The sequence below is a fragment of the Trichomycterus rosablanca genome, chromosome 10, assembly GCF_030014385.1.
Source record: "Trichomycterus rosablanca isolate fTriRos1 chromosome 10, fTriRos1.hap1, whole genome shotgun sequence".
Lineage (NCBI taxonomy): Eukaryota > Metazoa > Chordata > Actinopteri > Siluriformes > Trichomycteridae > Trichomycterus > Trichomycterus rosablanca.
The window spans coordinates 14,295,622-14,319,842 of NC_085997.1; the positions used below are offsets into that span (position 1 = coordinate 14,295,622).

The following is a 24,221-nucleotide window of genomic DNA, read 5'->3' on the forward strand; positions in this document are numbered from 1 at the left end:
AAAAAAAGTGACTGTCTCAGTCCACAGCCAAGCAAGCTGCCGTGCAAAATCTAAGCTTTTGATTTTGCAATTGTATGTCATGACAGTCTAATATCTTGCATTAACATTATTATTTAGTATTTATTTATTTAGGGTGTTCCTTTCATTTGTTATGTGAAAGTATGTACACAAAGTTGCGTAAATAATGGAAAAAAAATCCCCTACTTAGTTTGGGGAACCGGTTTTACTTAGACCATCAGTTTCAATTTGACTTTACTAACCAAATGGCATATTTCTATGCTTAGCTATTGGTTGGCCACTTTCCACTATTCCACTATCAATCACAAACCAGTAGTCTCTAGATGAACCTCAAACAACTTATTTATTCATTCATGTTCAGTAATCATTTCATTCTGGTTAGGCTTACACAAGAGCCTGATATTCCAGCTACCAAGTGGGATTTGGAAGGAAAATAGATTAAATTCACATTAATAAAGTCGGTAAGCATGTATGTCAACAACAATGGAAAGTAAGAACAATAGAAAGTAAAACTCAAAGATTTTGGGCTCTCGCTATAAGGGTGCACTCACATTTGAAGCGGCAAAAACTCAAACCTTGAAGCAAACAGCAGCTCAGCGATCGGCTTGACCGATGCAGTAAACTGTCATCAAAGTACACCATGACACATATGTATTTGTGAGAAATAACTGTAAAATCCACTCAAAGCATCCACATACATCTATGGTTAGCTGTATTTTTCTGAATTATTTTTAGTGTACAAATTACAATGTTGTCATCTTGTATACAGTGGGGCCAAAAAGTATTTAGTCAGCCACTGATTGTGCAAGTTCTCCTACTTAGAAAGATGAGAGAGGTCTGTAATTTTCATCATAGGTACACTTCAACTATGAGAGACAAAATGAGAAAAAAAAATCCAGGAAATCACATTGTAGGATTTTTTAAAGAATTTATTTGTAAATTATGGTGGAAAATAAGTATTTGGTCAATAACAAAAGTTCAACTCAATACTTTGTAACATAACCTTTGTTGGCAATGACAGAGGTCAAACGTTTCCTGTAAGTCTTCACCAGGTTTGCACACACTGTAGCTGGTATTTTGGCCCATTCCTCCATGCAGATCTCCTCTAGAGCAGTGATGTTTTGAGGCTGTCGCTGGGCAACATGGACTTTCAACTCACTCCACAAATTTTCTATGGGGTTGAGGTCTGGAGACTGGCTAGGCCACTCCAGGACCTTGAAATGCTTTTTACGGAGCCACTCCTTCGTTGCTCGAGCGGTGAGTTTGGGATCATTGTCATGCTGGAAGACCCAGCCACGTTCCATCTTCAATGCTCTCACTGATGGAAGGAGGTTTTGGCTTAAAATCTCACGATACATGGCCCCGTTCATTCTTCCCTTAACACGGATCAGTCGTCCTGTCCCCTTTGCAGAAAAACAGCCCCAAAGCATGATGTTTCCACCCCCATGCTTCACAGTAGGTATGGTGTTCTTGGGTTTTTCTTCTTCCTCCAAACACGACGAGTTGAGTTTTTACCAAAAAGTTCCATTTTGGTTTCATCTGACCACATGATATTCTCCCAATCCTCTTCTGGATCATCCATATGCTCTCTGGCAAACTCTGACATGTACTGGCTTAAGCAGGGGGACACGCCTGGCACTGCAGGATTTGAGTCCCTCTCGGTGTACTGTGTTACTGATGGTAGCCTTTGTTACTTTGGTCCCAACTCTCTGCAGGTCATTCATCAGGTCCCTCCATGTAGTTCTGGGATTTTTGCTCACCGTTCTCATGATCATTTTGACCCCACGGGATGAGATCTTGCGTGGGGCCCCAGATCGAGGGAGATTATCAGTGGTCTTGTATGTCTTCCATTTTCTTACAATTGCTCCCAGTTGATTTATTCACACCATCCTGCTTGCCTATTGTAGATTCACTCTTCCCAGCCTGGTGCAGGTCTACAATTTTCTTCCTGGTGTCCTTCGACAGCTCTTTGGTCTTGGCCATGGTTGAGTTTGGAGTCTGACTGTTTGAGGCTGTGGACAGGTGTCTTTTATACAGATAACGAGGTCAAACAGGTGCCATTAATACAGGTAACGAGTGGAGGACAGAAGAGCTTCTTAAAGAAGAAGTTACAGGTCTGTGAGAGCCAGAAATCTTGCTTGTTTGTGGGTGACCAAATACTTATTTTCCACCATAATTTACAAATAAATTCTTTAAAAATCCTACAATGTGATGTCCTGGATTTTTTTCCCTCATTTTGTCTCTCATAGTTGAAGTGTACCTATGATGAAAATTACAGACCTCTCTCATCTTTCTAAGTAGGAGAACTTGCACAATCAGTGGCTGACTAAATACTTTTTGGCTCCACTGCAGCTTGGCCTGCAAGTTTTCTATTTTTAAATATGACTACAGCTGGTAGACATCAGTGTGTCTGTCTTATAAAGATTTATACTGAGAGTTCTTTGTTAGGAATGCAGAAAAGAGCTATTTTATGCATTTAGATCACTAAGAAAGATCATCTGTACAAGGAAGTATTTAAGTTCAGGGTACAGTAGTTTTGGAAAATTTGGTTTTCTGTGGTTGCAGTAGCATTCCAGGTGGTTGTTAATGTGTTTCTGAGAAGTTGCTTTGCATTCCAGGCTACTTCATCATTATACGGTTGTTGTTACTATATCGCGTATTGCAATGTAGTGTGCAAGGTTTTTGCTTTTACTCTCCTTCTGTTGTCTTATTTTGCTGCCAATTTTTTGTCTGCTTTCCTAGTCGTCAGGTCGCTGTACAGTTCGCACTACACAACTGGATCTCTTGCAATCTGGAGTCTTTCAAGTCGGTGTGGCTTTCACACTACATGACCTATCACCAACTGGAATCGCAGGCGAGCTTCTCTGGTCTCCCAAACTATGTTTTGTCACTAAAACAAACGTGAGAAGTGACAAGGGGTTTAATGATACCATGTCCAAAAATGCATGTCAACAAGTAGCGAGCAATCAAACTTTGTGCGCTGATGTGCAGCGTAAAGTCAAGGATAAAAAAATAAATGAATCTGAGTGAGTTGAACTACGCGAACAGCAGGGATTGTTCTATAGTGAGTTGGAGGTTAATAAATATTTTTGCAATGCAGTGTTGGTGTTCACACACAGCTATTGAGAGCTGAGTTTCGATCGCCGAGCAAACGCAATTGCAAAAATTGTGTAGTGTGAACTAGGCATTACTTGTCTTGCTGTTTTCAATATTTCGAAACTGAACCAGCTCCAGAATGTTTGTTCTGATTTTAAGATGTGTGCTTGTACACAGATTTTAGATTTGATGTATAGTTTCCGCATAGCAACCATTAAACATGATAGGTTACAGCTGGTCATTAATGTGCAATGCTGCCTATTAAAAAAGACTTTAGTAAGTTCATGTTGAGCCCTGCACCATTTACCTACTGCAGATGTTCTATTCTTGTCTGCTAAAATTGGAGCTGCATCAAACAAAAATCTACCACCAAAAGAAATGTCACTAGGTGGATGAACTAACAAACTAACAATTTGAAATGCATCCTGAAAAAGCTCTAACTACCTAAAGAACTAAAAACTAGACTGTGTGTGTAGACCTTCCCAGGCCCAGGAAGAGACTCACAGAGCTTATGATGAAGGCACTAAAGAAAGAAGACGTTGGTCAAGAAGTGAGTAAGCGATGGGCATTCCGTTTTCTGCGCAGTCCTTTAGAAGTGATTCCTGATCAAGATGGAAAAAGAGCTGCAGGAATTCGTTTAGCTGTTAATAAGATTGAGGTAAGTAGTGCTGTACGACTGCAGTAACATTTACAAGTAATTAAATCTAAAAGGGGTGAGCAAGGTGATGCAGTTCATAGAGTGTGCATCTGGGTTTGAATGTCAGCATATAGTGTACTTCAATTAAGGGTTAGATTCTCATTAATATATAAAACGCACTATATTGCTGAAAGTATTCGCTCGTCTGCCTTCACACGCAGATGAACTTGAGTGACATCCCATTCTTAATCCAAAGTGTTTAATATGATGTCGACCCACCCTTTGCAGCTGTAAGAGCTTTAATTCTTCTGGGAAGGCTTTCCACAAGGTGTAGGAGTGTGTTTATGGGAATTTTTGAGCATTCTTCCAGAAGCGCATTTGTGAGGTCAGACACTGATGTTGGACAAAAAGGCCTGTCTCACAGGCTCTAATTCATCCCAAAGGTGTTCTATCGGGTTGAGGTCAGGACTCTTTGTGCACTGGTGTGCAGTCATGTTGGGAGCATGAAATTGTCCAAAATCTCCTGGTATGCTGAAGCATTAAGAGTTCCTTGCACTGGAACTAAGGGGCCGAGCCCAACTCCTGAACAACAACCCCACACCATAATCCCCCCTCCACCAAACTTTACACTTGGTACAATGCAGTCAGACAAGTACCGTTCTCCTGTCAACCGCTAAACCCAGACTCGTCCATCGGATTGCCAGACGGAGAAGCGTGATTCGTCACTTCAGAGAACACGTCTCCACTGCGCTAGAGTCCAGTGGCGGTGTGCTTTACACCACTGCATCCGACGCTTTGCATTGCGCTTGGTGATGTAAGGCTTGGATGGAGCTACTCGGCCATGGAAACCCATTCCATGAAGCTCTCTACACACTGTTCTTGAGCTAATCTGAAGGCCACATGAAGTTTGGAGGTTTGTAGCGATTGATTGCAGAAAGTTGGCGACCTCTGCACACTATGCGCCTCAGCATCCGCTGACCCCGCTCTGTCATTTTACGTGGCCTAACACTTCGTGGCTGAGTTGCTGTCATTCCCAATGGCTTCAATTTTGTTATAATACCACTGACAGTCGACTGTGGAATATTTAGTAGCGAGGAAATTTCACGACTGGACTTGTTGCACAGGTGGCATCCTATCACAGTATCACGCTGGAATCCACTGAGCTCCTGAGAGCGACCCATTCTTTCACTAATGTCTGTAGAAGCAGTCTGCATGCCTAGGTGCTTGGTTTTATACACCTGTGGCCATGGAAGTGATTGGAACACCTGAATTCAATGATTTGGATGGGTGAGTGAATACTTTTGGCAGTATAGTGTATCTCATGTTGTCAGTATAAGATAAAGCTAAATAACCAGAAAGTTTTTAATCATGTTTCTACCTAGATCTGGACATTTTTAGGTATCTGGAATTGTATCACGGTATATGTGTATTCAGGGTTCAGGAGAAGAGGCTGGAGCACTGCCCACAGGCCAGATGGAGGATCTAGAGTGTGGGATGGTCATCAGCAGCATCGGCTATAAGAGTCTGTCTGTTGACCCTTCAGTGCCTTTTGATGCCTGCACCGCCACTGTGCCCAACGACACGGGAAGAGTAGAGCACACGGCTGGTAAGAGCAGGAGGTTTTTATTTGTCACCATAAAGTGCAGTTGCATATGAAAATAATCAACCCCCCACCCCAAATATATATTTTTAAACTTCTGCAGAGCTAGATTTTGCTTTAAATGAAGTCTTTATCAGTTAAATGATGCAGCAAATTAAAAAATAGAAGTACAGTAGACCCTTGACTTACGAATTTAATTGGTTTCAAAGGGCTGTTCTTAAGTCAAAATGTTTGTTAGTTAAACCTATTTTTCCCATAACAAATAATGTAAATAGAATTAATCCGTGCCAGACCTCCCAAACCCCCCTTACCTAACCTTTCTAATGTCTTACATGGTCTTTTTTGTTATAAATAAAAAGTGTATTTTCCCTTAAATCTTAAATTATAGAGTAGATAATACTGTAATAAACAATAATAAACAACAATACACAGTAGTACTGTACTGTTCATAAAAACACACATCACATTTCAGTGTAGTACGTGTGCTGTACCATACACCATAATAAATGTCCTTCTTTTTTTATAAAATGTATCTACCAGAAACAACAATAACTCTCATATTTCTCTATTATTTCCTTCTTTATTTCAATAATGTTGTATTTTGTAGGTGTAACTGCACAAAAGAAAGAATACTTTACTCAGTGATTTCCTTCTTCTCTCTCACTCACTGTCCCCTCTGTCTGATACACAGTGACAGCTACTGGCAGGAGTAATTATACAACAACAAATAGTAATATATTTTTTCATTTTCTCAGCACTACGCTTCCTCTGCACCTTCTTTGGGGACATTTTAATATTGAATTTTACAAAATATAAAGAAATCACCAGAAAAACACCGTCCACTGTACGAATGTTCACTCACTATATATATATATATATATATATATATATATATATACAGGGGTTGGACAATGAAACTGAAACACCTGGTTTTAGACCACAATAATTTATTAGTATGGTGTAGGGCCTCCTTTTGCGGCCAATACAGCGTCAATTCGTCTTGGAAATGACATATACAAGTCCTGCACAGTGGTCAGAGGGATTTTAAGCCATTCTTCTTGCAGGATAGTGGCCAGGTCACTACGTGATGCAGGTGGAGGAAAACGTTTCCTGACTCGCTTCTCCAAAACACCCCAAAGTGGCTCAATAATATTTAGATCTGGTGACTGTGCAGGCCATGGGAGATGTTCAACTTCACTTTCATGTTCATCAAACCAATCTTTTACCAGTCTTGCTGTGTGTATTGGTGCATTGTCATCCTGATACACGGCACCGCCTTCAGGATACAATGTTTGAACCATTGGATGCACATGGTCCTCCAGAATGGTTCGGTAGTCCTTGGCAGTGACGCGCCCATCTAGCACAAGTATTGGGCCAAGGGAATGCCATGATATGGCAGCCCAAACCATCACTGATCCACCCCCATGCTTCACTCTGGGCATGCAACAGTCTGGGTGGTACGCTTCTTTGGGGCTTCTCCACACCGTAACTCTCCCGGATGTGGGGAAAACAGTAAAGGTGGACTCATCAGAGAACAATACATGTTTCACATTGTCCACAGCCCAAGATTTGCGCTCCTTGCACCATTGAAACCGACGTTTGGCATTGGCACGAGTGACCAAAGGTTTGGCTATAGCAGCCCGGCCGTGTATATTGACCCTGTGGAGCTCCCGACGGACAGTTCTGGTGGAAACAGGAGAGTTGAGGTGCACATTTAATTCTGCCGTGATTTGGGCAGCCGTGGTTTTATGTTTTTTGGATACAATCCGGGTTAGCACCCGAACATCCCTTTCAGACAGCTTCCTCTTGCGTCCACAGTTAATCCTGTTGGATGTGGTTTGTCCTTCTTGGTGGTATGCTGACATTACCCTGGATACCGTGGCTCTTGATACATCACAAAGACTTGCTGTCTTGGTCACAGATGCGCCAGCAAGACGTGCACCAACAATTTGTCCTCTTTTGAACTCTGGTATGTCACCCATAATGTTGTGTGCATTGCAATATTTTGAGCAAAACTGTGCTCTTACCCTGCTAATTGAACCTTCACACTCTGCTCTTATATATATATATATATATATATATATATATATATATATATATATATATATATATATATATATATATATATACAGTGTATCACAAAAGTGAGTACACCCCTCACATTTCTGCAGATATTTAAGTATATCTTTTCATGGGACAACACTGACAAAATGACACTTTGACACAATGAAAAGTAGTCTGTGTGCAGCTTATATAACAGTGTAAATTTATTCTTCCCTCAAAATAACTCAATATACAGCCATTAATGTCTAAACCACCGGCAACAAAAGTGAGTACACCCCTTAGTGAAAGTTCCTGAAGTGTCAATATTTTGTGTGGCCACCATTATTTCCCAGAACTGCCTTAACTCTCCTGGGCATGGAGTTTACCAGAGCTTCACAGGTTGCCACTGGAATGCTTTTCCACTCCTCCATGACGACATCACGGAGCTGGTGGATATTCGAGACTTTGCGCTCCTCCACCTTCCGCTTGAGGATGCCCCAAAGATGTTCTATTGGGTTTAGGTCTGGAGACATGCTTGGCCAGTCCATCACCTTTACCCTCAGCCTCTTCAATAAAGCAGTGGTCGTCTTAGAGGTGTGTTTGGGGTCATTATCATGCTGGAACACTGCCCTGCGACCCAGTTTCCGGAGGGAGGGGATCATGCTCTGCTTCAGTATTTCACAGTACATATTGGAGTTCGTGTGTCCCTCAATGAAATGTAACTCCCCAACACCTGCTGCACTCATGCAGCCCCAGACCATGGCATTCCCACCACCATGCTTGACTGTAGGCATGACACACTTATCTTTGTACTCCTCACCTGATTGCCGCCACACATGCTTGAGACCATCTGAACCAAACAAATTAATCTTGGTCTCATCAGACCATAGGACATGGTTCCAGTAATCCATGTCCTTTGTTGACATGTCTTCAGCAAACTGTTTGCGGGCTTTCTTGTGTAGAGACTTCAGAAGAGGCTTCCTTCTGGGGTGACAGCCATGCAGACCAATTTGATGTAGTGTGCGGCGTATGGTCTGAGCACTGACAGGCTGACCCCCCACCTTTTCAATCTCTGCAGCAATGCTGACAGCACTCCTGCGCCTATCTTTCAAAGACAGCAGTTGGATGTGACGCTGAGCACGTGCACTCAGCTTCTTTGGACGACCAACTGAGTGTCTGTTCTGAGTGGACCCTGCTCTTTTAAAACGCTGGATGATCTTGGCCACTGTGCTGCAGCTCAGTTTCAGGGTGTTGGCAATCTTCTTGTAGCCTTGGCCATCTTCATGTAGCGCAACAATTCGTCTTTTAAGATCCTCAGAGAGTTCTTTGCCATGAGGTGCCATGTTGGAACTTTCAGTGACCAGTATGAGAGAGTGTGAGAGCTGTACTACTAAATTGAACACACCTGCTCCCTATGCACACCTGAGACCTAGTAACACTAACAAATCACATGACATTTTGGAGGGAAAATGACAAGCAATGCTCAATTTGGACATTTAGGGGTGTAGTCTCTTAGGGGTGTACTCACTTTTGTTGCCGGTGGTTTAGACATTAATGGCTGTATATTGAGTTATTTAGAGGGAAGAATAAATTTACACTGTTATATAAGCTGCACACAGACTACTTTTCATTGTGTCAAAGTGTCATTTTGTCAATGTTGTCCCATGAAAAGATATACTTAAATATCTGCAGAAATGTGAGGGGTGTACTCACTTTTGTGATACACTGTATATATATACTGTGTGTATATATATATATATATATATATATATATATATATATATATATATATATATATATATATACACTGTGTATATATATATATACTGTATACACTGTGTATATATATATATACTGTATATATACAGTATATATATATATATATATATATATATATATATATATATATATATATATATATATATATATAGAGAGAGAGAGAGAGAGAGAGAGAGAGAGAGAGAGAGAGAGAGAGAGAGAGAGAGAGAGAGAGAGAGAGAGAGAGAGAGAGAGAGAGAGAGAGAGAGAAGATGGAGTACGTGTTTCGCGAATGTCTGTTCGTAGTCCAAAATTCGTTCATACATTAAGTTGAAAAAGATCGTTTGTATGGTAAACCGTTTGTAACTCAATGGTCTACTGTATTTTAGAGTAGCTAGCAGTTATTCAACCCATACATAATATTGACAATCTTAAAACCTACTGCTAGTCTGTATGACCTCCCTTAATTTGCTTCAGTTGTGATGTATTATTTACAGTGGTGCTTGAAAGTTTGTGAACCCTTTAGAATTTTCTATATTTCTGCATAAATATGACCTAAAACATCATCAGATTTTCACACAAGTCCTAAAAGTAGATAAAGAGAACCCAGTTAAACAAATGAGACAAGAATATTATACTTGGTCATTTATTTATTGAGGAAAACAATATTACATATTTGTGAGTGGCACACGTATGTGAACCTCTAGGATTCGCAGTTAATTTGAAGGTGAAATTAGAGTCAGTTGTTTTCAATCAATGGGATGACAATCAGGTGTTAGTGGGCACCCTGTTTTATTTAAAGAACAGGGATCTATCAAAGTCTGCTCTTCACAACACATGTTTGTGGAAGTGTATCATGGCACGAACAAAGGAGATTCCTGAGGACCTCAGAAAAAGAGTTGTTGATGCTCATCAGGCTGGAAAAGGTTACAAAATCATCTCTAAAGAGTTTGGACTCCACCAATCCACAGTCAGACAAATTGTGTACAAATGGAGAAAATTCAAGACCATTGTTACCGTCCCCAGGAGTGGTCGACCAACAAAGATCACTGCAAGAGCAAGGCGTGTAATAGTCGGCGAGGTCACAAAGGACCCCAGGGTAACTTCTAAGCAACTGAAGACCTCTCTCACATTGGCTAATGTTAATTGTTATGAGTCCACCATCAGGAGAACACTGAACAACAATGGTGTGCATGGCAGGGTTGCAAGGAGAAAGCCACTGCTCTCCAAAAAGAACATTGCTGCTCGTCTGCAGTTTGCTACAGATCACGTGGACAAGCCAGAAGGCTATTGGAAGAATGTATTGTGGACGGATGAGACCAAAATAGAACCTTTTGGTTTAAATGAAAGCGTTATGTTTGGAGAAAGGAAAACACTGCATTCCAGCATAAGAACCTTATCCCATCTCTGAAACATGGTGGTGGTAGTATGATGGTTTGGGCCTGTTTTGCTGCTTCTGGGCCAGGACGGCTTGCCATCATTGATGGAACAATGAATTCTGAATTATATCAGAGAATTCTTAAGGAAAATGTCAGGACATCTGTCCATGAACTGAATCTCAAGAGAAGGTGGGTCATGCAGCAAGACAACGACACTAAGCACACAAGTCGTTCTACAAAGAATGGTTAAAGAAGAATAAAGTTAATGTTTTGGAATGGCCAAGTCAAAGTCCTGACCTTAATCCAATCGAAATGTTGTGGAAGGACCTGAAGCGAGCAGTTAATGTGAGGAAACCCACCAACATCCCAGAGTTGAAGCTGTTCTGTACGGAGGAATGGGCTAAAATTTCTCCAAGCCGGTGTGCAGGACTGATCAACAGTTACCAGAAACGTTTAGTTGCAGTTATTGCTGCAAAGGGGGGGTCACACCAGATACTGAAAGCAAAGGTTCACATACTTTTGCCACTCACAAATATGTAATATTGGATCATTTTCCTCAATAAATAAATGACCAAGTACAATATTTTTGTCTCAATTGTTTAACTGGGTTCTCTTTATCTACTTTTAGGACTTGAAAATCTGATGATGTTTTAGGTTATATTTATGCAGAAATATAGAAAATTCTAAAGGGTTCACAAACTTTCAAGCACCACTGTAGACCACATAGATTGAAGTGTTTAAGTGTTACAACATTGGTCTTATTGCTGGGGAGGATGAGACGGCATACAGGAAGGAGGTAGCAGATCTTGTGGACTGGTGTCAGAAAAACAACCTTTTAATAAATATAAACAAGACAAAGGAACTGATTGTGGACCCCAGGAGGAGAGGAGATCAGCATACACCACTGTATATAGGTGGAACAGTGGTGGAGAAGGTGAAAACCTTCAAATTCCTGGGTGTGCACATCAGTGAGGATCTCACCTGGTCCTGCAACACACGCTATATTATCAACAAGTCTCAACAGAGACTGTACTTTCTAAGAAGGCTAAGGAAATTTGGCATGTCAAAACTTTTACAGATGCACAGTCGAAAGTGTCCTTACCAGCTCCATCACAGTCTGGTACGGGAACTGCACTGCAGAGGACAGGAAGGCTCTCCAGCGTGTAATAAAAACTGCACAAAGAATTTCTGGAACATCCTTCCCTGCACTACAGGATATTTATCAGACCAGGGTGGTCAGAAGAGCCCACAACATAATTAAGGACAGCACACACCCCCAAAACAACCTCTTCACTCTTCTGCCATCAGGCAAACGCTTTAGAAGCATTAAGGCCAGAACAACAAGACTGACCAACAGTTTCTACCCACAGGCAGTCAGGCTTGTGATCAAACATGCACTATCACACACACAACCTACCTCATGAACATTAAACCTCATAATACAATGCACAACTGTATATCCAATGACTGCTGCTATGCATATTTGCACCTTAAAAAAACTTAAACAACTTAAAAGTTACTTAAAATAACTTAAAATGCTGCTATATTCTTAAACATTGCACAATTTGTCTGCACCTTAAACAACTGCTGCTATGTGCCTTTTTTACTACCTTAGTTTACTTTTATTTCTATTTTTACTCATTGTATATAAAAGTTTTTATAGTTTAAGTTTATATTTAAAAAGTTTTTATACTAAGTTTTTTATTGTCTTTAAAGAATCTTGTCTTTAGAAGGGAAATTCATTGAGAGAGTGTCTTCTTACAAGTACTTAGGAATATGGATAGATGATAAGCTATCTTTTAATGTACATATTGCAAATTTAGTTAAAAAGCTTAAAGCAAAACTTGGTTTTTATTTTAGAAACAAATCATGTTTTACATTCAGTGCTAAAAAGAAACTTGTAGAAGCTACTTTTCTGTCTGTGATTGATTATGGTGACATATTGTACATGCATGCTGCATCCCACATATTGCGACATGTGGATTCAGTGTATCATGCTTCATTACGCTTCATTACAAATTCCAAGTCCCTTACTCATCACTGTATCCTTTATAATTTAGTTGGTTGGACATCCCTTACAATTCGTAGACAACAGCATTGGTATATTTTTATCTATAAAGCAATACTTGGCAAACTTCCAATGTATCTTTGTAATCTCCTGTTTGTTAGCTCTGGTCCATATCAGCTTCGCTCTAATAAGTGGTTGCTTTTTAATGTACCACGAGTGCCAACTGAATTAGGAAAAACTGCATTCTCCTATTCGGCAGCTTGGGGATGGAATAAAATACAAAAAGTGCTCAAAATAGAAACACTTATGTCCTTAAATAAATTTAAAGCTATCTTAAAGGATGTAGTGATGGAGACTTGTACTTGTTTTTCTTGAGACTCTTTGTATTTTTATATTGTGTTCTATTTATTATATTGCACATGTTTAATTATTTAAAATGTAAATTGTTTTAAGATGTTGTTAATTCTTGTTTTGTGGTTTGGCTGCAACCTTGGCCAGGTCTCTCTTGTAAAAGAGATTTTGAATCTCAATGGGACCTCCTGGTTAAATAAAGGTTAAATAAAAAAAAAAAAAATTAAAAAAAAAATTTGTGTTAGTTTAATTTTTGTTTTTATGTATAATACTTATATTGACGTTTGGAGGACGAACAAAGTAAGAATTTCAATTGTACAGTGTAACTGCTGGTTTTTCTGTGCACATGACAATAAAACTCTTGAATCTTGAATCTCATTGGAACTACTGTCTGGACGTTTCAAACTTATGGCACAGCAACAACCTTGCCTGGAAGTGGGAGAAAGCCCAAAACTTCATTCTAGAGGCCTTAGCGTTCTCATCGGGGCAATGAATAAAACACCTGTGTAACTGCAAAAGACTTACAAGGCTGGGAAAATATGTGGCAACTATAAAAAGATTTTTGCCTGACTCCACTGTGCATGTCACTCTTCAAAAGAAAATGCAGTGTGGAATTGGAAGGAACGAAAAAACAGGGACGAAGAAAAAATACAGCTACAGTGCTGTGAAAAAGTGTTTGGCCCTCACCATTTGTGCTAATTTTTCACATTTAACTGTTTTAGCTCTTCTAAGATAATGATTTGTTATGCACGTTAGATAAATTTGTTCCTTTAATAAATTCAGTTATGTTTAAGAGAATGTCTTTGTGGTGACTCCACCATAAAGAACACTTTATGTTAATGTGTCAATTTTTATGAATAACTTCTGAATATATGATTGTGTATATTTGTTTGTTTGTCTATATACAGGGCTGTACTGCAGTGGCTGGGTAAAACGTGGACCAACCGGTGTGATCGCCACTACTATGAACGACAGTTTTGAAACGGCACGGATACTACTGAAGGACATCGACTCAGGAACGCTGAACCTCTCCATCAACAAGGCTGGTTCCTCAGAGATCACTGCATTACTAAAGACACGAGGTAACACATAAACACACAGACAGTTATCAAATGTTTACAAACTATTTAAAAAGATTTTTTTTACAGTAACTAAATAATTAAAAACAGTTCAACTACAAGAATTGTAGTTTTTTATATGTTAATTGTGGGTTTCTAAAAATTTGTTAAAAGTATTTCAGTCTGAATCAGAGACTTCACTGTACCACTCTGAGAACCATTGTCTTCAAATATACAAAACACTAAACAGTTGTAAATCTCCCCAGAAGTAGTTGGTTCACTGAAATCCCTCAAATGTGGATGTTAACAAGTGTGGTGTTCTTTTATGAAAGAAATTAGCAACTCAATTAGTGAGTTCAAACACAAGTATTTATTACAAAGATAGTAAGAAGATCGAACAGGATAAACCCGGCCGGAGACCTTTTCCCCATCACAGTCAGCTATCAGAGCAATAAGAAAAAGGTCCCGATCTGAGATCAGACTCAAGTATTTATACTTCCTCTTTACCCTCACCCAGCTCAAGTCTTTCAGTCTTTGCTCCTTGTGTGGTCATCTATTAGATTTACTAATAAAATGTAAATTACCAAACACTCACACACACACACATTTTGCTGATCTAAATATGTCTGTCTTTATATGCACACTTCCTTGTCTGCATCTGCTCCTTTTCAATCTCATGGCTTCATCTTGACATCTTACTACTTTCAGTTCTTATTCTTTTGACAAAAGATACACAAGTCTATATAATTTCAAACTACATAAACCCTGTGAAACTTTGAAAGACCCCGGTTGGTAGTGATCTTTCAAGATTCCACACAAGTCATCTAATAAAGATGCAATCTTAGAATTTAATTGAACTTTGATTGCCCTTATAAATAGGGCCCTTTTTTAAAAATCACAACTTTTTTTTTTTTTTTTTAAAGTGCCACATTTCGACATCTGATGCTAGAACTGATTGCTAGTGTAACCAAACATCTTTAGAGTTTGCACAATACTTTACTGGCATGTTCTTTTAAGGCATATGATTGCGTATGATTGCTAGGACTACCTCATATTGCATTAAGCGCCTCATATTTTATACACTTTGTGAATTAAAAATGTTAAATTGCTAAATGCAGACCTTACATTTTAAATTTCACATCAAGTTGCACTTTACACTGGAAACGGATTATTTCACAGCCTGTGACTCAATTTTCATGCCTGTGAATTAGGTAGGGCCTTACTCATAAAAGACCAATTTTACATTTTCACCATCAGAGCAAATCTACCCAGAATGGCTTAAAATAAATCACTCAATAAATAAACAAGGCTTAAAAATGGCCAGGAATGCATTTAAATTGTCTTTGTTTACATTGACACAGAGGAGTTATGAGTTAAGATTAATAATGATAGCGAGGTATATATTACGGTATTTTATTTTTGGCACCGCATATTTTTGTCAGATTTTTAGAAAGGCAACAATAAAATTTATACATTTGAAATAACTCAAATTTCCAAACCTAATTTTCAGAAACGTTGGGACATTTGGTAAAATACAATAAAAAGAAAAATCTGTGATTTGTTAATTTTCGTAAATCTTCATTTAACTGACCGGACCAAAACAGAAAAAAAATATTTTGAGTGTTTTTACTGATCGTCATTGTACTTTGCTTATAGCAACATTCCACAGTAAGTTGGTAACAGAGGGAATTACCTTCTACTTTTTATTGCTAGATTCTTTTTTTTAACCCTAGAAAACATTTCTGGAAATGTGGTGTGCATAAATGTTTTAAGTTTGAGGTTGAGTTTCAGCATTTGTTTCCCTCGTAAATACAGTTATAGGATTTTTCCAAATCCCAAGACATGACACGTTCTTTACAAGTATATGTAAACTTTTGACTAAATGTTAGAGCTGTACTTTTTTTTTAACAGTAAACTGTACTGTACTGTAAAAGATAAATTTCCTCAGTAAAAAAATAAGGCAATTGGTGCAATTACTAGGGATTGTATATATCCATGTATCAAATAGTAAACATTTTCCTATCTGTCCTTGGTTGGTGGATGCTTCACAAAGGTGCCTCAATACCTTTGAAGACAACCTTTGAGAAAGGCAATGCTGTAAATTAAACAATGCTGCAAAAAGCATATTATTCTGCAGCTCTACCATCCAGGGAGGGAGCCGGATAGGGACCTCATAACTGATGCAATTACGACCTCTGCGTGCTGGTTGATGGTGTCTGCACAGAGTAGAGGAATAATACTGTTCAGGGTGTGGCTCTCCGTGCACAAGGCTGATTGCATATGAACTCGCCTCGTGCAGAAAACTCTACTCCTTGCTCAGCTGGCATCTCAAGGCTTTGTAGGGATAGGACTGGGGGGGGGGGGGGGGACATTGTATTTTAGATATAGCCAATATTTAATTGTTCTTGAATTTTCTACTGAAGTTCTACTGAAAACCTTCCCCAGATTTACTGTTCACACAGAAGCCTTAAGCCCCAGAAGACTCATTAGGGAATTTATCTCCACTTTTGTTAAAGGGTGTTATAAGACATCGACTCAGATGTCAGCGAAGTAACCTACACTTAACATAGGGAGCAATTCATTATTGTAGATATTGAATAGTGTTGGACTTAAGCAGCAGCCCTGTCTGTCTCCATGCTTCTGAGAAAAGAATTCAGTTCTTTTATTGTCAATATTTATGCCACATTTGTTGTTTGGCTGACATTTGTTTACCCCATACACCATATTCTAGGAATATTGTAGTGCCAAATTTAAATTTTCATTTTCAGCATTTAGCAGACGCTTTTATCCAAAGCGACTTACAGTACTGTGACAGTAAGCAATTGAGGGTTAAGGGTCTTGCTCAAGGGCCCAACAGTGGCAACCTGGCAGTGGTGGGGCTTGAACCAGCGACCTTTGGATTACTAGTCCAGTACCTTAACCACTAGGCTACAACTGCCAAATGGAATCAAATACTTGTCTATAAAACAAGCAAAGTTTGTATCTTTCTTTTGGTTTACATGTAGCACAATTAGTACCTATAGGGTGTAAATATGATCAGTGGTGTGGTCATTTGGTATAAATTTGATTGGACTTTTACTCAGCACAGTAAGTTGATCATTCTTGTGTTAATGATGCTTTGTAAGGGTTTCCCAAGGTTACTGCTAGTTGTAATGAGTAGCCTACACTCAGGGTTCAGGGGAATCATGGTTAGGGGAGCCAGATGGAAGTTCTGGCTTGTGTTCTTCAACATTTTGTTCAGTATACCACGAGGTCCACTTGACTTGTTTGGTTTAAGAGCTATCTTTGAGCTCAGTAGTCTAGAGGGTTTTGGGAGTCTTTTACAGCTGATTCTAATTTGATCAGTGTTTTAATTATTGATTTTTGTTCAGGACCTGAATTTATCAATGTTTATAAAGTTATTCAAAATTTGCAATCCAGATATCTTCATTCTGTATGTCCAGTTCTTCTGGTTTCTGCTTTTAAGCTTATTTCAGTTCTCCTAGAATCTGTTTTTGTTTTTTGGATCCTCAGTCTTAATTGTATCTCTTTTCACTTGCACTTTTTTAAATTCTGAGTGTACACTTATATTAAGTTATATTAAGTTTTAAAGCAGAAGTAAATCTGTATTTCTTGGGTTTCTTACTTGAGCTGTTGGCATTCTTCATCAAACCATTTTTCATCTTTTTATCAATTCACAAATTTGGGCTGTTTTAGTGGAATAATTGCCAGATTGATGTCTTCATTACTGTGAGTGTATGTTGATTCTAGGAAGGGGTTTAATGATGTTTGTAATCTGTGATCAGACAGAGGGGATAGTGGTATAACTGTGAATGATCTGACATAGAAGAGGTATGGGTATGTCACTGCATAATCTACTGTACTATTGTCAAGAGGTGACCAAAAAGTTAAACTTCCCAAAGTGTCCCCCCATAACCTACTGCTGATGATCAGTATTACTGTGCGCTCTCTCTCTCACCCTCTTTCTCCATCTCTATCTCTATTTTCTCTTACTTTCTTTCAGTCACTTTCTCTCTCAGATCAATTTATTAAAAAAAAAACATAAATGTCACGAGTATTGCCAGATAATTAAATTGACAGGCATTTATTAAAGTGAGTAGGTGTGTGTAAGTGTGTGTGTGTGTGGACTTGTTTTGCTTTTACTTCTAGGACTAAACATCATGTTAACGATTAGAAAGTCCCAACAGAAACTTGATTATCCAGTTCAGAAACAATCAGCTGAGGCTGGTCGAGACGATGTTGTCTTTCAGACTGTTGTGTGAAAAATCAGTCAAGCCAGAAAGTCTGCACACCCCTTTTACCTTCTCAGTGTTTTATTACATTACAGACTCATTCTATAATAGATTGAGTTCTTTTTTGTCACAAAATTCTACACAAAATAGCTCACAATGAGAAAGTGAATGAAGGTTTTTAGAAATGTATTAATTTATTAAAAATCTAAATGTAACATGTCATTTGTAGACCCTGTGCACACCCTTTGATATGACACGCAAAAGTGAGCTGAGGTGCATTTTGTTTTCTCTGATACTGATACAGAAACAGGATTGTGTCAAGGCACAGATCTGGAGAAGGGTACAGGCCACCATCATTCGTAAATAGGAAAAGTTTGGAACCTCCAAAAATCTTCCTAGACCTGGCCGCCCGGCCAAACTGAGCGATCGGGGAAAAGGGGCCTTGGCCAGGGAGGTGAGCATGAACCCGAGGGTCACTCTGACAGAGCTCCAGCGTATCCTTGTGGATATCCTGTGCGTATCCTATCAGAAGATCAACCATCCAGGCAGCACTCCACAAATCACGCCTTTATGGTAAAGTGGCCAGACGGAAGCCACATGACAGCCCGCTTGGAGTTTGCCAAAAGGCGCCTAGAGGACTCTGAAACCATGAGAAACATGAGAAAGATTATCTGGTCTGATAAAACCAAAATTGAACTTTTTAGCCTGAATACCAAGCGTCACGTCTGGAGTAAACCAGGCACTGCTCATCACCTGGCTAACACCATCCCTACAGTAAAGCATGGCGGTGGCAGCATCATGATGTGGGGATGTTTCTCAGCAGTGGGCCCACGCGACTAGTCCTGATAGAGGGAAAGATGAATGAAGCTAAGTACACCGAGATCCTTGAAGAAAACCTGCTCCAGAGCGCTCTGGACCTCAGACTGGGGCGAAGGTTTACCTTCCAACATGACAACGACCCAAAGCACACAGCCAAGAGAACAAAGGAGAGGCTTTGTAGAAAGTCTCTGAATGTCCTTGAGTGGTCCAGCCAGAGCCCAGACCTAAATCCAATCAAACATCTGTGGAAGGAGCTGAAAATGGCTGTGTACCGAGGTTCCCCATCCAACCTGATGGAGCTTGCAGGGATATGCCAAGAGGAATGGGCAAAAATGTCCAGAAACAAGTGTTCCAAGCTCGTAGCTTCTTTCCCAAGATGCCTTGAAGCTGTAACTGCTGCCAAAGGTGCATTAGTTAAGTATTAGGTTAAGGGTGTGTACAGATATGTAAAATAAAATTGCATATTTTCTAAACCCTGTTTTCACTTCGTAATTATTGGCGATTGTGTGTAGACGCTTGAGGCAGAAAATAAACTCTTATAATAAAATCTATTATAGAATGAATCTGTAACGTAGTAAAACGTGGAGAAGGTGAAAGGGGTGTGTAGACTTTCAGAGATTCACAGATAGAATTCAGGATGTACATGGTATCATTTTTAAAAGTAGATTTGCTGTATTTTGGACACTGTTAGGAAGGGCAGCTTGGTCATTGGTTATTGGTTTTGCACTGTCTACACCCTCAGGATTTCTTATAAAGCTGAGTCTGTACTTTGTCAGTGTAGTTCTAGGTTCTAGATTAGTGTACTCAGGCAATCTGTTACAACATACTGTTGTTTTAGGGCCAAGTTTACTTTAAAGTGCTTTTATTTGACTTGCTTGACTTTAGAGTGAGGCTTATTGTGATGCAAATGAGTTTCAGTGTGTGTTTGCTCTGGGTGTGTGTGTGTGTAGCTGGTATGTGTTTGTGCAGTGTGTCTGCGTGTTCTTGCAACACAGTTTAAAACTGGCAAAATGTAAATACATTTAACAAACTTGCCTATAACCCTGTTATAATGGAAAAATCCCCAGGCAAAGTTGATTATCCTGTTCAGTAACAGCTGTAAACAACAATCCCTCTTGCCTTGTCGGTCCTTCTTTCTTTCTCTCTCTCTTGACCCCACCCCCCCATCTCTGTGTGTCTCAATTCAATTCTATTCACGAAACTTTTTTTGCATGCCCGTATTGAGTTACAGTATTGCCAAAGCATTATCAAAGAGCATACATTGAATAAAAGAGAAATGGAAAGAGAAATAATAATAGTAGTATAATAAAATAGAAATAACATTGGAGAACAATTAGAATAACACTGTTAGACATGAGAACCTGTCTGCAAATGTTCTCCTTGATCTAATGTTGTCTTTAATGTTTTAAATGTCTCCTTTAATGATAGTGTGTTAGTGAAATCATTGTAAGATCAGAATCAGAATATCTTTATTATACCAGGTATAACGAAATTAAGGTGCAATACTCTAGTGTTATAAACAATAAATTTAAAAAACTAGAATTTACTAAATACCAAAAATTTGCATTCACTAAATTTACAGAATTTACAATAACAATAATGACAATAACACAATAACAATAATACAAAAATAGACTTTCTGTCAGTAACAAGCTGGAGGAGAATTGCACGTCACCCTTCATAAGATCCAGCTGTGTGTGGGAGTTCTTCTCTTTGCTCAGCTCTTGGCGGTGCAAGAATTTTAGATGTAGCCAATATTTGATTGTTTTTTTTCTTTTTTAGTAGAATTGGAAATTCCGGCTTTGCACGTGTTTTGCTTTTTTCCACTTTACGAGGCATTCACAAAATTCTATGTGCATAATTTCTACATTCAAAATTTTGATTTGTATGTGCCCCCATACTCACTTTCTCTGTCTGGAGATGTGCTGGGGGGTTTGTTATAGTACAGTCCCAGGTATACTTTAAAACTGCTTTACAAAGCTGGTTAAAGCAAAATTTGAAAGGGAAAATAGTCATGTGTTATGGAAAATGCTAACAAAAATAGAAAGCAGTGATTTTCTTTGACCTTCATCAAATTAAAAACATAACATTTGTTTTGCAGAATTAAATGTATTTTAATTGATAATTTAATTTAAAAATAATTATTTAAATTAATAATTTAAATTCAATCTGCAACACATTCCAACCAAATTGAATAGGAACATGTTTTTTCCCTATGGTTATTACTCTTTTTGCATTGTCCCAGTTTAGAGTCCCCTATGTGCAGTGGCAACCACTGCCAGATTCTTACAAAGAGTCCTAACATATACGGAGGATCAAAGTAATACCCTCTGTATTACCCCACTAACCATAAAAGCATGGTTTTAACAACACCTAATAATCTGTGATTATTTTGGCCAATCATACTACAGTATACACTGATCAGCCATAACAATAAAACTATCAATTTTATCAATCCACTGACCATATAGAAGCTTTTTGTAGTTCTACAATTACTGACTGTAGTCCATCTGTTTCTCTGCATGCTTTGTTAGCCCCCTTTCATGTCAAGTCAAGTCAAGTTTATTTATATAGTGCTTTTTACAACAGACATTGTCTCAAAGCAACTTTACAAAATCCAGGACCAACAGATACAAAAACCCCTGTTGAGCAAGCCGAGGGCGACTGTGGCAAGGAAAAACTCCCTGAAAATTACAGGAAGAAACCTTGAGAAGGAACCAGACTCAGCAGGAACCACCCTTCTTGGGTGGCCTGGAGGATACTTTAAATAAATAGGATTTACACAAATCATACAAACACAGAATTAAATGAACTGAAAGTTATAACTGGCAATAAATAAATAAATAAATAAATAATAATAATAGAGTTGTTATTCGGTCTAGTCTTCAGTGAGTTCTTGTCATTCTTGGTGCAATTACTCCAGACCCGTCACATCCGGCAGGAGCAGCATCGTTGGCACTGCAGTCTCGACTTCAATCCCTAACCTCGGTGGGTAAATAGGTTTCCATCAGAGCAGGTAACAAGGTCATGAAAGCTTTCACAGGACATCAGCGTCCACCTCCCCTACCCAAACCTGAGTGATCGGACAGGAGAGGCAGAACGACAGCAACCCAACATCCCTGATCACCACAAGTTTCTATGACCAAGAACCCCCAAGCTCTGCACCCTTTTCTAAACTAATCAAAAGCCTGAGAAAATTCCGAATCCCGAATTTCATGCTGTTCTTCAATGGTCAAGACTCTCCCAGGACCGCTACAGAGTAGGTATTATTTGGGTGGTGGATCATTCTCAGCACTCTCTGGTCCTGTGGGGGTTCCTGACCATTGAAGAACAGACAGGGTGGAAGCAGGCTAAAAAAGTATGTAGAGAAACAGATGGACTACAGTCAGTAATTGTAGAGCACTACAAAGTGCTTCTATATGTCCAGTGATAGCTCAGTGGTTAAGGTACTGGACTAGTAAACAGAAGGTTGCCGGTTCAAGCCCCGCCATCACCAAGTTGCCACTGTTAGGTCCCTGAGCAAGGCCCTTAACCCTCAATTGCTCATCGTGTAAGTCGCTTTGGATAAAAGCGTCTGCTAAATGCTGAAAATGAAAATGTACATGTATATTGTAAGTAGAGCTGATAAAATGGACAGTGAGTGTAGAAACAAGGAGGTGGTGTTAATGTTATGGCTGATCAGTGTATACAGGTGCAGCACACACCTTTGCAGTTGTATATTGGACTTTAGAGTTTTTCTAAGCCATCATAGAGAATGTGCTTTTGCATAGTGTGGTTACTCAACTGCAAGTTTCAGAATACAGTGTGTGGTCCACTCGACTGAGAAAAGCAATGGTTGTTAGCAGAAGTAAGAACAGGAACAAAATCAGGGCAAAGAGGAACCCTGATTTGAGAACATCCAATGTTTTATACTATTTACTTATCAAAAATTTTGAATTACCATCTAACGTCTTGTCCAATGTAATTACTGTCTGTTGGCTGAACTGGTTGTGTTGTTACACTGTTTATCTTTAAGTCTTTTAAATGTCTGTACTGGAGCCTATCCCAGATTTTCAATGGGCACAAGGAACACACAGTAACACCCTGGATGGGGCAACAGTCCATTGCAGGGCAGACACATATACACATACACATGCACACACCCATTCACCTACAGGGCAATTCAGTGTCTCCAAATAACCTGACTGCATGTTTTTGGGACTGTGGGAGGAAACCGGAGCTCCCGGAGGAAACCCACGCAGACACGGGGAGAACATGCAAACTCCAGTCTATCAGGATAGACTCATGGGCACTCTGTTTATAATGACAATATTACACATCTGTTAATATTTACTGCAATGAACACCTTACAACAGTTTCGTATATTAAAGCAATAAGCCACGAGAGGCCGTACGTTACTGTGATTTTAGCACGGGGATGACGTTTTTGGCACGACGCAAAGCGGAGTGCCTAAAACTTCTTTCCCCGTGCTAAAATCATAACAGTAATGCACGGTCTCGAGTGGCTTATTGCTTTTATAAAACGGCGGTCAACATAAAATATAATAAATACAACAATGTTTAATTCATAAATGTATTTATTGTGTATAAACTTACAATAAAGCATTCTTCCGCGACGCAAAATAGTTCGATTAACAGTGTTGCTAGGCAACATGAGGGCGAAAATAACATTAATTTTTTTCTATTCAGTGGCGTATTAATATGGAATGATGTGAGGTGGTCAGAGGTGTGCGTTTATCGGGGATTTTACAATGGCTTCGAACGCGGCTCTATCCGTTTTATAATATGTATTACATATCTCATCTAACAATATTTACTGCCAGGATAAGTTTTTTATATTACATGCTAAATCTTTATTATATTTATTTAATTACATAGAGTGTACAACATTACTTGTACTATCTGTCTGTCTGTCTGTCTGTCTGTCTGTCTGTCTGTCTGTCTGTCTGTCTGTCTGTCTGTCTATCTATCTATCTATCTATCTATCTATCTATCTATCTATCTATCTACTGTATCTATCTACTGTATCTATCTATCTATCTATCTATCTATCTATCTATCTATCTATCTATCTATCTATCTATCTATCTATCTATCTACTGTATCTATCTATCTATCTATCTATCTATCTATCTATCTATCTATCTATCTATCTATCTATCTATCTACTGTATCTATCTACTGTATCTATCTATCTATCTATCTATCTATCTATCTATCTAT

The 24,221-nt window shown here is 39.0% G+C and overlaps 1 protein-coding gene and 1 non-coding gene across 3 annotated transcripts in view; one reads left to right on the plus strand and one right to left on the minus strand.

The window, feature by feature from the left end:
- Nucleotides 1–24,221, plus strand: part of fdxr (ferredoxin reductase) — a 72,078-nt gene that overhangs the window by 43,938 nt on the left and 3,919 nt on the right. For both annotated transcript variants that reach the window (XM_063002854.1, XM_063002855.1), the window contains 3 exons: nucleotides 3,591–3,772; nucleotides 5,186–5,357; nucleotides 13,799–13,972. In XM_063002854.1, coding sequence (XP_062858924.1) covers nucleotides 3,591–3,772; nucleotides 5,186–5,357; nucleotides 13,799–13,972 — 528 coding nt within the window. The remainder of the gene's footprint in view (nucleotides 1–3,590; nucleotides 3,773–5,185; nucleotides 5,358–13,798; nucleotides 13,973–24,221) is intronic.
- trnat-agu (transfer RNA threonine (anticodon AGU)) lies at nucleotides 16,814–16,887 on the minus strand. Its single transcript has one exon. It is a non-coding gene; the product is annotated as a tRNA-Thr (tRNA).